The sequence below is a fragment of the Phalangium opilio genome, unplaced genomic scaffold (assembly GCF_054372755.1).
Source record: "Phalangium opilio isolate 3A_F unplaced genomic scaffold, DU_Popi_V2 ptg000094l_1, whole genome shotgun sequence".
NCBI classification, from domain to species: domain Eukaryota; kingdom Metazoa; phylum Arthropoda; class Arachnida; order Opiliones; family Phalangiidae; genus Phalangium; species Phalangium opilio.
Window position 1 is genome coordinate 4,920,247 of NW_028324199.1, and position 15,427 is coordinate 4,935,673.

General features: G+C 39.6%; 2 protein-coding genes across 2 annotated transcripts; both read right to left on the reverse strand.

Moving 5' to 3' along the window:
- Nucleotides 1–6,409: 6,409 nt before the first annotated feature.
- Nucleotides 6,410–7,477, reverse strand: LOC149639883 (uncharacterized). The gene has a single exon (XM_089850828.1). It carries the CDS (start codon nt 7,475–7,477, stop codon nt 6,410–6,412), a length of 1,068 nt encoding a protein of 355 aa, XP_089706954.1.
- Nucleotides 7,478–9,050: 1,573 nt separating this feature from the next.
- On the reverse strand, nt 9,051–14,824 carry LOC149639884 (uncharacterized). Its single transcript, XM_089850830.1, has 2 exons — nt 11,010–14,824; nt 9,051–9,309 (listed from the first exon to the last, which is right to left on the reverse strand). Exons 1-2 carry the CDS (start codon nt 14,822–14,824, stop codon nt 9,051–9,053), a joined length of 4,074 nt encoding a protein of 1,357 aa, XP_089706956.1.
- Between the last annotated feature and the right edge of the window lie 603 nt (nt 14,825–15,427).

The window sequence follows — 15,427 nt, forward strand, 5'->3', positions numbered from 1 at the left end:
TATTGCACTTGATATGCCTCAAAACATAAACATTTATAGCTTAAAAAGAAATACCAATATGGCGACAAGGAATGAAGTAACGCCAGAATTGCCAGGAACGTTTGAATCAATACCGAACATCTGAAATTATAATAAAAATAATAAGAAATGTAATAAGAACTTCCATCAAAATGATAAAAAGAATGGGTAGATTTTACTGATGACTAATATTTTTGTAGCACCCTTGGAGCGAAGGCACTTGGCGTTGCCCGTCAGCCCGTCGGCACATTATTATTACTTTTCACGCGGACAATATTCCATAAAGAAGGGTATTTAAATTTGTGGCCACCATTTAAAAAGATGGCCACAAATCGAACCTGAAAGACCATTCAGCTCGTATATAGGTTAAAGGAAACCAGTGTACTAAATATTTGCGAAATCGATTGAAACGCCCGGACTTTGTTGCATAGAGAAGATTTTTTTTTACATTTCGGGGCTTTTTCACTTCTTTGAGAGCTGAGAAGTTTGTTTCTCCGAGACTTGACCCACCAATGTCATTTTTCTGATCCTCCATCTTCCATTCCATTTTCTCCGCTCAAGTCCAAAACATTTTTAGGAAGCCATGGGGGCCAAGATGATACCGCCCACGTCTAAGGGATTCTGTCAGAAAGGAGGTCATCGTTCCATTACTAAAGCTAAAATCGTCCATCGTTTTCACTATATTTCATCTTCTCATCTTTTTCAAAAAAGAAAGTTTACAAAAAAAGAGCTAAATTTCTTTAATAAGCCGTGGAGAAAGAAATGAGTTCATAAAAATGAAATATTATTTTTTTTTATTCTTTGATACCGTAGCTTGGTTACTCCCTTTTCCTTTTTAGCCATATCGTAGTATACGATAGGCTCTTAGTTTGACCCGAGCCGTCGTCCGTACTAGTAGTAGTAGTAGTAATAGTAGTGGCCGGGGTTGTCGCTTCGTTATCAACAGATTTTAGCTTAAAAGGAACTTTATATTTCCACAACCCACCCATAAGGGTTACTGGGTTCGGTTAGAGATTTGATTTTAATTAAAATTTTTTCAGGTCAGACCCGGGAATCGAACCCGGGTCACTGGCGCAGTACACAGCCATTCTAACCACTGAGCTATAGAGACTTGATAGAAACCCCTAGTTTTTTATTATTTATTCTTATCTCTAAAATGTCGGGGTGATGTGGGGTGGGGTACCTCTTAATCTGTGGGGTCGGAAACTTTTGAATTTTTATCTGTGGGGTCGGATACTTATGAATTTGTAGGTTTGGGGTTTTTATATTTATTTTCTATTTATGTATGTGCTAATTAAATAGATAACGATTTTCCCCGTTTCCTACCGCGCTCCTCATGTGTTTCGTTCTCGTTCGGTAGCTAAACTAGCTATCGTCATCTATGTTATGTTTGACTGGAACGTTTCGGCGGTTAATTCAAATATGGGTTTAGATAGAGCTAACATAGTGTTAAATGAGCGTTATGCGTTTCCAGCGTTTGATCATTTTAGCATTGCTAAAGGTAATTCGAGGGGATAATCACTAAAATGCGTAATCACTATAACTAAACTTTCTCTTTCAAAAGGTTTGGTTAGAAATTTATAAGATGCGATAAGTGTGCATCGGAATAAGTCTATGTTGTAAACTCATCGAGGGGATTATCACTAAAAACTATCTGTTCTTCGATTCGCCGGAATATTAGAATTACAGCATAAGTAAATTTATACGGTTATAATTTAATCACTGTTTAGAGTAGGGAATCGAGGGGCTATTCACTCTGATTTTATGCACGGTAAATCATTTATGTATTGAAAAAGATAGAGCTATTCACTCATTAGGGTAAGGTATAGAGGGGTTATCCACTCATTAGGGTAGGGTATAGAGGGGCTATTCACTCGTACGATATGGCTACTATTACGAGCCCTTGGGCCGTCTTGTTTAATACACGTTAACCGTATACAACCCTTGACGACAGTGGAGTCACAGCCGCGTTCCGAACCCAAGTCGCTATATGGAAAAAAGGAGCTGGGTTTTGGAAAAATTAATCTAAATGGATTTAGTTTACGAGGTTACCGCCCCCTTTTCAGAGAGTTGTTCTGCCAAGGCTACGGAGCGCGTTCGACGACAGGGAATGTCAGCCACTAACTAAAGGCCGCCGACAGGTTATGGCAGCGCCCACAGAAATACCTCTCGTAAATCCCGTATACACATGGTGCATTATCTCGAGATTTTTTTATATAATTTTTTAACGCATCAAGGACTATATTAAAATCAGTCGGAATTGACACTAACTGGTATGGCTCGGTGGAAAAGTTTAATATCGAAATTTTCGTATTTAATGGGAATATTTTGATTGATGTAACGCGTAAAGACTGATATATTTGGAGGCCATTATAAAAATTATAAATTTTCCAGATGGAAACGATAATTTTTAGTTCAAATTGTTTTTGCCAATTAATAAATTCAACAGTTTCTATTTAATTCACTTCCGAGACATTACTAATAAACGCAAAATATTATTGTAATTTCCCTTTATTAATAAAAGGCGAGAAAGATCTATCACGCATCTTTCAAAACGCGTAATTTATTCGAAAACGTGAAAACTCGACTGTTCTAGTCCCCCGAAGGCAATATTATATACAAGCTAACTAGAAAGTTCCAGAAAACTAGTTCGTTCAAACGGAGCCTCCGAAATGAACTAGGCCCATACGTGTCGCGAAGCGAAAATATTTTTTAAACCAATTTAATTCGCCGTGGTTTTACGCTTGGGGGCGCTTATATTACCGTAAAATAAACAAAAACATATCCTCTAAAAAGAAGATATTAAAGCTGGAAAGCCTGGCCTCAATAGACCCAAGTGACTATGAGATTGGATAAACACTCGCTTCTTCGATACGAAATAAGAAAGGATAGAGGTTTTTGCTTGATTTGTGATTAAAAACGTTATCTAGGAGACAGGAATGTAAAGAGGTTTTTGAACCAAGAAGTTATATCTAGTATCTCAGAGAGAAGGTATAAATTCGCCAGATTTCCAGCTTTATCTTCAGTGCAAACGTAGGTCCGGAGATAATCCCCGTCTCTAAATTACAACCAGCATCTCATTGGTTCTTGAAAACTCACGTCAGCGCGACGACGCGAGTGACGAAAATTACAGTCATATTTTCCGACTGAGGAGAGGCGAAATAGCCCGGCGCCTCCTTTTACGTCCCCCCTTGTATTTTGAAAGGGGGACTGGGACTATGGCGCGCGAATACAAAGGCATCTTATACCTTCTCTCTGAGATACTGATATAACTTCTTGCTTGAACCTTAAGTAGGGAGTTTTTCAAGCTTAATAAATTTGAAGTGGTTCGTGTATTTGAGGTGCGTATAACGATAAACTTAAAAAGAACTCCATTGATTTGAAACTGTAACTTGAGCTTTCGTTCTGATAGGAATATTTCCGGGAGCCGGCCCAACCTGAAACACAAAACATTAATATTAATACAAGGTTTTGGTCATTCAGTTTCACTTAAGCCTATTTTATTTTAAAATGTACTAGGCAATACTAGCCTAATGTAGCGAAAATAAATTATGGAAATCCATCACTTTAATGGCTTCCCAATAATGTTCTTTAAACTACACCGATTTTTAGATCTAAAAATTTTACATCACATGGTCTAACGGTACAGAAACCCAGTGAAGCGTGAACCACATGAAAGGCGCCGTCCGTAAAAATCCACGGACGTATAAAAAAGAAACAATTTAGGTCAGATACAAAATGACCAGCCGATTTTTTTTTTAATTCTAAAGATCAGAGTAAACCCCTATAAGGCCTGTCCAAGAAATCGATACCGAAAACGATGGAAGTCCATTCGTTTCAACCCCATTAATAGAGTTGAAGGCTTTATGATAAAGATTAAGTAGTATTAGGTATCTCCCAATTAATCACCTTCCCCCATCGCGCCTTGATTCAAAGGTACTTGGCGTACAAAATAATAAAAGGTTATGGCAGTAAGTATTACTTTTCCATAGAGTCCGTAACTATGATAGGCTAAGAAGTGCCGGTACTCTACAGAATTCGTTTCTCTTTTGATTCAGCCAGCTGGAACGCGGCGACAAATTCTCAGAACCATTAGTTCCTTCCACGGGTACCCATCCCCGAAAAAAAAAACAACATAGAAGCAGTTTTTGCTCTTAAAAAAACGCGTGTATACAAGCCTTCAAAATACCCTTGGAAAGTAGAAAACAGTCTAAATCTTTGGCGACGATGATATTTTTCATTATATACGTCATTGAAGGACTTGGCATTCTCCACCTTTTCTTTCACCGGGTGTCGTCCAAATCTTTCTCCATCTCCCATCCATTCCCAAACCAAAAGAAGAAAATTTAAACCCATTTCCACGCATGCACGCGTTGAAACGACGTCCTTGTATTTTCGTTTGGAGAATTTGGAAGCCTAGTTTTTGAAGAAAATAACTCTCTAGGGTACACAAGCGAGAACAACAATTTCGGGGCCTCGTCTTTAAGTTCTCTCTTCTCTTATTTCTCCGTGCCATCCCGAATTTGCCTTACAAATAAACGTAGATGGATTGTTTTCATCCAGTAGAAATAAGGCGAAACCAACGCAATTTCATCCTGAGTAATCCAACCCGCGCGTGGAATTTCTCGATCACTTCTTTTCTCGCATCCTTGAGAGCCTGGAGCGTCAGAAAAAGGAAACTAGGAAAATAACGTTTTCTATACCTTTCCTACAAAACTGGATTTGCTTTCTTCGCCTACGCTCTACCTAACTGACACGCCCGCAGCAGAGAAATTTTTCCCGTATCTAAACTTTCAAAGAAAAATGGATATAAACTCAAATATATACTAGCAGATGTGAGATGAGACCAGAAGTACTGAGCTAACCAAATTCTTCACTCGGCGAAAGTGAATATTCTTGATAACACACGAACGGTTGGCCCTCTAGTAGCGGTTTCTGAATTTTCCCTCCAAAACGTGAGACGCTCGCGGTGGTAGACGGCCGAACTAGATTCAAGGAGCCGCGTCCGTGTTCGGCCGCTTTAGGTTGAGTTGAAGGGGATAGGAAATGTTTTTGGAACTCGACCAATTTTTTCCACTCTAGTTTTAGCGCGTGGGAAGCGGCATAAAATCCTCAAATTTGTTCACTAGTGCCAGGATCTACTATCAATGCTAGAGCCCTTCACTTCTAGTCTCATCTCACTTCTGATACTAGGAATATCATAATCTCAAAGTTATCCGCTTTAAATAAAAGAAAGAGGTGGAAGGTTACCGAAAGAAATTCAAAATAACCTTTCGTATTAAAAAAGCGGGGGGGGGGGGGGAGTATATCGATTTATTCGAGCGGGCGAAGGACCTCGGGTCCCCAAAATGGGTTACACATTTTTATCCAACCTCCATCCCTCTGATTTCTCTTTCTTTATAGGTCAGCTTGCCGCTTTACCTCATTTTACTTCGAAGGAGGGAACTGTGTTTTTTCTCTCCCTCTGTTTTATTTTTTACGCGATTGATCTTTGATTCCCATTGGCTTGTAAGTTTTTGACCTTTTCTACGACGACCCTGTTTAAATCTTTCCCAACTTACTCTTATCCCCTTTCTTTCTCTCTCTTTCTCTCAGTGGCTGATTCGATTTTCGACCAATGTTTTACTCTTTTTCCCTTTCGTATTAGGTACTTCGACAGTCGAAAAGAAAAGGCAATTTCCATATTTCCACTATAGGCCTATAGTAAGAAATAAGTTCAACTAGGTATACCTCTTTTCAAAGAAGTAATATTTTTCAGAAAGAAAATAAATATAAGGAAAATACCAAGTTCATATTTACTGGATAAATTACAGGAAAAACACATAAATTTATCAATAATATCAGAAGTGAGATGTTGCGCGTACTTATCTATCGCACTATGTTTAAAATTTACTTGACCCGAAATTAACTTAAAGGGATGTACAATCCGTTATGTATGGGCGGGGCCTATATCAAACTTATCTTCCATCAAATATAGCTCTACTGAGCATGCGTGAAGTTCGTAGCATTATCAGTGCATTGGGGACCGTAGAAACAGACGTTCAAGCAGACGACAGCCTAATCACTACTCCAGAAAATAGTAACACTACTACTAAAAAATATAGTTCTTGAGTCTTATAGACACGCCCATACATAACGGATTGTACATCCCTTTAATTTAAATCACAGTTTTATTTGCATTCGAAGTTTGAACAAGTTACAAGCCAGCACTGACTTATTGGTTAAAAACTAGAAGATAAAAGAACTATTTTACATCAGATTCATAATGCTTTTATACAAATTTAACTTATTTTTTAGTTAGAGAAATTCTATCATTAGATAAGAGGTCGAGTTTTTTATTAGTTATTTTTTTTGCGGTCTGTAACATCCTCCCCGCCAATGACGCAGTCATTTAATTGATTTCCAAGTGGTACAACATTTGAATGGCTCTTCTAAGGATGGTCCCACATGGCAATTTCAAGGAGCAACTTCTGATTTTTCCGTCACGTCCAGGGTAAACTTGTATAATGCGGCCCAGTTTCCAAGATTGTCTTGGAACATGTTGTTCTTCCACAAGGACTATGTCATCTAATTTGAACTCCACTGGATTCTTGACTTGTGGACTACTATGGGCTGAGCGAAGCTCCATTAGGCAATTCGAGCGCCAACGGTTCCAAAATTGGTTCAGGATCCTCTGTCGATATTTGACTCGTTTGGTCAACGATTCTCGACTGGCGGCAATTGGATCGTTTTTGAAATTCCGGTCTGGCAAAGACGTAAGTCGTTGTCCTATAAGGAAATGGCCCGGTGTCAAAGCTTCAGGTTCGCTGGCTTCCGTAAATGTGTGCGTCAGAGGTCTCGAGTTAAGGACAGATTCAACTTCGGTTAACGTAGTATAGAGTTCTTCGTAAGTAAGAGCTGCTTTTCCGAGAGTGCGTTTTAGACAGGTTTTAACAGAGCCTATTAACCGCTCCCAAAAATCTCCCCACCAGGCGGCACGTTCGATGATATAGATCCATTTGATGTTGTGGTTACTACTGTAATTCTGGACTTTCTCATCTCGGATGTTTCTGTATAGTTGTCTGATGTCCTTTTCGGCTCGTTTGAAAGCTTTGGCGTTATCTGAATATATCGTTTCGCAAACACCTCTTCTTGATATGAAACGACGCAAGGCTAACATGAACTTGTCGGCACTAAGATCGGAGACAATCTCCAGATGGATCGCACGTGTGACTCCACAGGTGAAAAGTGCAATATAGACTTTTGGATTTTTGAGGTCTCGAACGTAGAGTGGCCCGGCGAAATCTATGCCTGTAACTTGGAAGGGTGGAGATTCAATGACTCGGTCGGCTGGCAACGGCGCAATGACTTGGTCCCCAGGCCTGGCCCTGAAACGTCGGAAGACACAGCATCGTTCTACGACCCTTTTCACCAGACGCCGTCCTTGCAATATCCATAATTCGTCTCGTAACTCTGTCATAGTGCATGGTCCTCCAGTGAGCATCAACGACCAACAGTTCTGATAGTCTATGGGTTTCAGGTAAGATATACGGATGTTTTCTTTGGCGTTCTAAGGAAGAGAACTGTAGACGACCGCCCAATCTTATTATCTGGGTGCACGGCAGTGCACCCGCCAAGTTGTCGTGCACTACCAGCAATCCTTTACCCGAAACATTTCAGCCTCATTTTCACCCCCTCGTAACTCGGTACTGGGGAATAGTACACCACTCATATTTGCACCTCAAGGGCACAGTGTTAATACTAGGAAGTCCTCCAACTTCCAGCTTTCTAGCTCATTTGGTTTCTGTGAAAATGACACATTATGAGACTGACTGACTGACTGACTGACACATCATCAAAACCTCTAGGGCATTTCCGGTGGTGCTAGAATGATGAAATTTGGCATACTTGTTCCACTCAGCATACAAGCAAAGGGAAAAGTCCCAAAAGCGGGAGTTTTCCCCTTTTAGCCCCTGAAATGGGGGTTTAGAATTAGAGTCATCATCTAAACCTCTAGGGCACTTCCGGTGTTGCGGGAATGATAAAATTTGGCATACTTGTTCCACTAAGCATACAAGCAAAGGGAAAAGTCCCAAAAGCGGGAGTTTTCCCCTTTTAGCCCCTGAAATGGGGGTTTAGATTTAGAGTCATCATCTAAACCTCTAGGGCACTTCCGGTGTTGCGGGAATGATAAAATTTGGCATACAAGTAGGACTTAGCATACAAAGAAAGGAAAAAGTCCCAAAAGCGGGAATTTTCCCCTGTTAGCCCCTGAAATGGGGGTTTTATAATTTAGATCCCCTCGTAATAGGACATTATAATTTAATTTTTTCGTCTTTTAATATTAATATTTTTTACTAATATGATTCTTTCGTATTGTAAAATTTATGTTTTTTAATTAATGTTTTAGTAAATAAATTTTTTACTCATTTCCTTTTCATTTCGTCTGAAATGGTTCTAAGCGTGTTTTGATTCATTTAATTTTTCTTAAATCTATTCTGTTGATTAAAAGTGTTACTTGCCACAATATAGTGTTCTTCGAATAGAAATACGGTTAACAACTGTGATCCTACTTCTATAAATCTACAAAAACATGCACGTACAAAAAGGAGTGAAATCCCAACAAAAACATCTCTGTAAAAATATGCCAAGTTGTTTGGCCGTAAAAAGAAGTGAGATCAAAAATACGGCCAAGTTATTATCTCCAGGTGAACCAACATTTTATTCGACTTAAAACTTCCCAAGAATGTTTTTCTGACTTGGCCATTAGCATTCCAAACTTGCATCCTTCTTCTTTGCGCCCGTGAAGGTGAAGAACGGAAGTTACAAGTTTAACCACAAAGGCTATTCAAGAATATTTAACCAATTTGATTTAATATTTTAATTTCGATCCATATCTGGAATTAAACGAATCTTTGAAATGCTAATGGCCAAGTCAGAAAAACATTCTTGGGAAGTTTTAAGTCGAATAAAATGTTGGTTCACCTGGAGATAATAACTTGGCCGTATTTTTGATCTCACTTCTTTTTACGGCCAAACAACTTGGCATATTTTTACAGAGATGTTTTTGTTGGGATTTCATTGTCCAAAAACGGGCTGTATTGTGCTATTGGTGATGACGCTGGTATCGGTGCCTTTTCATGCAAGAACTTCAGCTCTTCAGAAAAGAATTCTCCTTGAACTTGTTTAATCCAATAAAGTTTCGCCATCTGGATCTCATCAGCTTGTAACGGACCTTTAACTCTGTCTTGAATGGTACATCGTGAATTGTTGATGAATCGGGATACCCAGGCGCTAACTCGAAAGACTTGTCTGGCAAATTGAAAATGTCCTAGATTTAATAGTGGTTCTTTGATCTCTACGACACAGGGTTGGCAAGTTTTAAACAATTTGTTTTAAACTTTTGTTTAAAACTTGTTTTAAACAGCCATGAAAAAAAAACATTAATTTGTTTAAAACGTTTTAAACAAACAGTTTAAAACATGTTTTTTATGGAGAGGTATTTCGAATATTTTTACCTCGTTTTATTTGAAAATGAGCGAAAATAATAGAATAATAATAGAAATAATAAGCTTCAGTCAAAACCTTGCAATTATTTGACTGTTTCTTATGAGTGTTTAATTGTTTGGAAACCTTACCAGTTGATTTATCCGTTACCAATCTGTATTGAAGACTGATATTCAATAATTTGATTAAGAATAACTTATTTTGTCGTCTACCTAAGGTAAAGGAACAACGTTTTTCTACACTGTTGGTACATTTTACTGTTCTAAAGTGATTACGCGTAATATTTAAAGCCAGGCCCTTGACAGTGCTAAAATAATACGCTTAATCCGTAAACGGAAAACATGAAGCGCCTACAAAGTAGAAAGGGGTGGTGAAGTTTCATATGTATGAGTTCTGACCAAGAAACTCTGCAGTATGGAAGCGAAAATTCCTTAATAGTGGCCACAAAAGAAATCAAGCATTTGGACATTTGGGGTTAAATGAACAATTTTACCCATCACCCTCATTTTGTATGCGCTATTAAAAAAATACACTTTCGTTTTAAAAAGATCTCTTGCGCTCTTTTTAAACAGTCAGTAGAACATTTCAAATATTCAAATTTGATCCCTCAACACGTACTCCCTTTTAAATAATTAATTTCATGATAAAATTTTTCGGAAAATCTAATTTTAAATCGTGTTTTAAACAATAAAAACACAACTTTTTTTTACTACATTTTTGGCAACCCTGGCAAGGACCCTTTCTTACACCTTCAAATTCTAAATTTTAGGAGCTCTTGATTTCGTCTTTTCGTGTTTTTCTTCTCAATACGTTTTCGTGGTCCGTTGGTCAAGCTGTATGATACTCGCTTTGGGTTCAAGTGGTCCCTGGTTCTAATTCCACACGGACAATTTCTTACACCATGAAATTCTAAATTTAAGGAGCTCTTGCTCTTTTTAAACAGTCAGTAGAATATTTCACATATTCTGTATTGATCGCTTAACACGCACTCCCTTCAAAATAATTAATATCATAAAATAATTTCGGAAAATCTAATTTGTTCTTGAAAAAGATCAAATATGTTATTTTTCAATTAATTTGGAGGGAATAAATCGATTAACAATTAAATAAATTGATTGAATTAAATTGTGATTAAGGAATAAATTAATATAAATAAAGAAAAATCGCAATATCGGATCTTCAGTCAATTGATAAACGTCACTCTCATCGTTTGTTTTCTCTGTCTTGGTCCGAACCAAGACCATTTTGTTTAATCAAGCAGGCTGTGAAAATAAGCGCCTTGCGCTAGCGGGAGTAGTGGCTTAAATGGAGAGCCGCGATGTATAATATATAGGCTATTAGTTCTGCAAGAGTGATTTTAAACATGTTTAAAACTAGGTTTTTTTTGTGTTTTTTACTGTTTTTTTTCTACTTGTTTAAAAAACAGTTTAAAACAACAAATCGTGTTTTAAACAATAAAAAACACAACTTTTGTTTTTTTTAAAAAAAACTCAATTTTTGCCAACCCTGCTACGACACAGGCAAGTTGTACTCTTCGGCGTTCTTCTTTAAGAAGATCTTCGGGGCGCTGGATGCATTCTTGAAATTTGTTCTTCGGCCATAAATCTTCATGTAAAGATAACCACGTTGGACCCTTCCACCAGGCCTCGTTTTCGATAAGTTCTTGAATTCGGCAACCTCGAGATGGTAAATCAGCTGGATTGTCATGGCCGGTGCAGTGGCCCCACCTAGCTGGATTGGTTAATTTATGTATTTCCGATAATCGGTTGCTTACGAACGGCTTCCATTCTTTCGACGAACTCTGAATCCAATGAAGGACAATTTCCGAATCGGACCAGCAGTGATATTTTGTTATCTTTCCGTCGAAGACGTTCAGGGTATATTTCAGCAGCCGAGATCCGATTAGAGCAGCCATTATTTCGAGCCTTGGAATGGTTAGCTGCTTGAGTGGTGCGATTCTTGTCTTTGAAGTTATCAGTGATACACCGATAGTCCCTGTGATCGTCTTATAGCGTGGGTATATCACCGATCCATACGCCTTTTGACTAGCGTCGCAGAACATGTGAATCTCGTACTCGGTCACCTTCGGATCTTCGCTTTGCGCAAGGTAGTATCTAGGAATGGCGATCTTCTGAACCATAATTAGGTCTTGACACCACTGGTCCCATTGCTCTTGAACTTCTGTTGGTAACTTTGCGTCCCAGTCAATTCCCAGCGACCATAGTGTCTGGAACAGGCATTTTGCGCGGACGAGAAATGGTGAAAGGAGTCCAATTGGGTCAAAGACTCTGGAGGTAGCTTGAAGTACTCCTCTCTTTGTGTCCTTCTTGATTAACAGGAACTCTAATATGTCCGATATATTGAAAGTGAGTGCGTCGCTTGACGGATCCCATGATACTCCAAGTACTTTGATGGTTTTGGTGAATTGATCTTGTTGAATTCGTGTTTCGCCTCGTGTCTGAGCTTCTTCTGTCCATCGTTTTGCTAACTCCTTTGAATTCGTGACCCATTTGCGCAAATTCATGATAGCTGACTTCATAACCTCGGTAGATTCCTTGTATATCTGGTAAGCGGCCTCCATGGTTTCTGCTCCAGTTGGAAAATCATCTACGTAGATTAGCTTGTTCATAATATTGCATATCTCAGGATACTCGTTTTTCTGCTTTTCAAAATGGAGTCGCAATGTCGCCGCGAGCAAGAAAGGACTAGCAGTGACTCCAAACACCACTCGAGTCATTCGGAGATGGACGAAATTCTGTTCCTCGTTGCGAGAAGGCAAGCTGTCAATCCAGAGGAAACGAACGAAGTCTTTGTCTTCAGATGCCATACCAATCTGCAGGAAAGCCTTTTCGACATCCCCAACCAGAGCTATTCGGTGTCGTCGAAAATTAAGTAATACGTTTAAAAGATCTGGATTGAGGTTAGGTCCGGATTCAAGGCAGAAATTGAGAGATGGATCTCCAGGTTCATGGGCTGAAGCATCGTGTACCATACGGCATTTGGTGGTCTCTTTATCGTCTCGTACTACAGCAAAATGCGGTAAATAGTGGGCTTCGCCTTCTTGCTTCACTATTTCGGATTCTGGGATCTTCTCTACTATTCCGAGTTGAATATATTCGGTAATAATGTCTTGATACTTCTGGTACAACAAGGCGTCCTGTTGAAACCGAGTGATTAGGGTCTTCATGCGTCGTCTTGCAACCGGTAAATTATCTTTCAGGCGAGGATGGTTGGCTTTCCATGGTAGATGTACCATGTAACGACCATTTTCCATTGTAGTTGTTAACTTGTGCCTGTCAATAATTTCTTGCTCCATCGTTGACAGTGACTCCATCGTTGACAGTGACTCTTCTTCTTCGATTCCCAAAGCACCCAATTCCCAGAATTTACGGAGGCTCGTGGATAAAACTTGATCTTCTTTGATGGACATCATAACAGCAGCTGAGCGTAGTGCCAAATTGACGGATACTGGAACGGGACCTTGTACGGACCAACCGAAGAGACTTTCCACGGCTACTAGGGATTCGCCAAGTCGAACAGTGTTACCCGGAACTACTGCCCAATAATGATCAGCTCCGATGAGGATTCCAAGTTCAGCTGGTGCTTTGATGCCTCGTACCTCTGGACAGTCGGCTAGCGTAATTCCCCTTTCCTTCATGGTAACTCTTATACGTTCTCCAGGCACGCTGACCAACGCTCCGCATATAGTTGGAACTTCTAGAACTTCCAATTGCACGCTGATGCTTTCATTCAGGATACTACGAAGAGTTATTACAACTCGTCTCTGGTGACGCAGAATTCCTTCCTTGGTTCCGAATGGATTAACTACCACAGTCTCTTCGGTGACAATGGGTAACTTTAATGCTCGTGATATGTCTTCTCGGACGAATGATTGTTGCGCTCCATTATCGAAGAGACATCTTGCTAGTACTTGGTTAGATTGTCCCTCAGCATTCAAAACAACGGTCTGTAGTAAGACTTGTTCTCTGACTTGCGACACAGGAGGTAAGATTGTCATCAAATTTGCAAGACTTTTACTGGATGTAGATGACTCTTCGCTTTTCTCCGCTTCACTATGACCTTCTTTGCATAAAGATGTATGATGTCTTCTCTGGCAGGTTTTACATCTGACGTGGGATCGACAATACCGGGCGTTGTGACCAGTCCGAAGACAATTGAAACATCTTCGCTCGTTCGTAATGGCTTGAATCTTTGCCTCTAGTGTCTTGTTTTGACATGCTTCTGGTTGGTGTCCCGCTTCTTGACAGTACAGGCATATACTTATAACCGCTGTACTTAAAGCTGCTGCTGTTGGCGTTCTTCTGGGGTATCTGGGCTCAAACTTGTTATTTATACTTATCGTGCTCTTGCTGGTATGATTTTCTTGTCGCCGATCGCTAATGCTTTCGTCTGATTGATATACAGTGGCTCTCTCTCGGCTCTCAACTTCTTTCCTTATGTGTTCCAGGAAACTCATTACGTCCCAGTTGTCCTCGTTCTCCCGTTGTTTACTGTATTCCAGGTAGATATCGGATGGTACCAGATTCATAAGTATTGAGTAAAACATACTATTGTATGTTTCCAACGTTACTCCCAACGAATCCAGACTTTTTACTTGCGTATCGCAACTGTCATATAGCTTGCGAAGACCATGAACGTCTGAGGATCTCTTCACTGGAACCAGGCTAGTTAGCTTGTGCATGTGACTTCTCATTGCAATGGTTTTCTTCCCGAAGCGGGTTTTTAGGGTTTCGATGGCCTTGGCGTAGATTTTCTCAGTCAACGTTAAACCTCCAATAGCGCTTGCAGCGACTCCTTCCATGTACGAACGTAAATATTTAAACTTGTCGACATCTGCTAGGCTCTCGTTACTATGTATGGCACTCTCAAATTGACTCCAGAAACTTTGCCATTGCGTGACATCACCAGCAAACTTCTGAATGGTTAATCTTGGCAGCTTGACCTGAGCTCTTGTCTCTCTCGTTCCCTCTTGCTGAGCCATGCCTCCGTCGGACCTCACTGATCTTGCGTCATCTCTGGTTCTGATTCTTCTCAAGGCTCGTCTCTTGATCTCTATTATGTTCTCGGTGTAATCTTCAGTCTTGTTGGTCTCATCCTCTACCTCGTCTTCGTCTAGGATTAGCGCCATTATTTGCTCATTGAGTTGATCCAACTTGATTTTCTTGGCTTCTAGTTGATCCATACGTTGTTCTATCTCTTCAACATCGATCTCGTCCTCGGATATACTCGCATACAACTTGTCCATTATAATGGTGGTTCTAGCTCGCAGAGTCCCTCTATTCTTCTTCAACTTTTCCATAATTGACACAGATACTTGCCAGGCTTGACTCTTCTAACTTTTTATACGCGACTGCCCGTTATGTCCCGGGTTTCCTCAAACGAAAAAAAATATGTTGCGCGTACTTATCTATCGCACTATGTTTAAAATTTACTTGACTCGAAATTAACTTAATTTAAATCACAGTTTTTATTTGCATTCGAAGTTTGAACAAGTTACAACCCAGCACTGACTTATTGGTTAAAAACTAGAAGATAAAAGAACTATTTTACATCGGATTCATAATGCTTTTATACAAATTTAACTTATTTTTTAGTTAGAGAAATTCTATCATTAGATAAGAGGTCGAGTTTTTTATTAGTTATTTTTTTAGCGGTCTGTAACATGAGATGAGACTAGAAGTACTGAGCTAACCAAATTCTTCACTCGGCGAAAGTGAATATTCTTGATAACACACCAACGGTTGGCCCTCTAGTGGCGGTTTCAGAATTTCCCCTCCAAAACGTGAGACGCTCGCGGTGGTAGACGGCCGAACTAGATTCAAGGAGCCGCATCCGTGTTTCGCCGCTTTAGGTTGAGGGGAAGGGGGTAAGAAATGTTTTTGGGAACTCGACCAATTTTTTT

Excerpts from the sequence above, each read along its gene's own strand:
- LOC149639883 (XM_089850828.1), bottom strand. The coding sequence starts at position 7,477 with ATGACAGAGTTACGAGACGAATTATGGATATTGCAAGGACGGCGTCTG.
- LOC149639884 (XM_089850830.1), bottom strand. The coding sequence starts at position 14,824 with ATGGAAAAGTTGAAGAAGAATAGAGGGACTCTGCGAGCTAGAACCACC. Across the intron at positions 9,310-11,009 it reads CTTGCCTGTGTCGTAGCAGG|ACAAGTCTTTCGAGTTAGCG; the intron begins GTTGGCAAAAAT and ends TCAATTTGCCAG.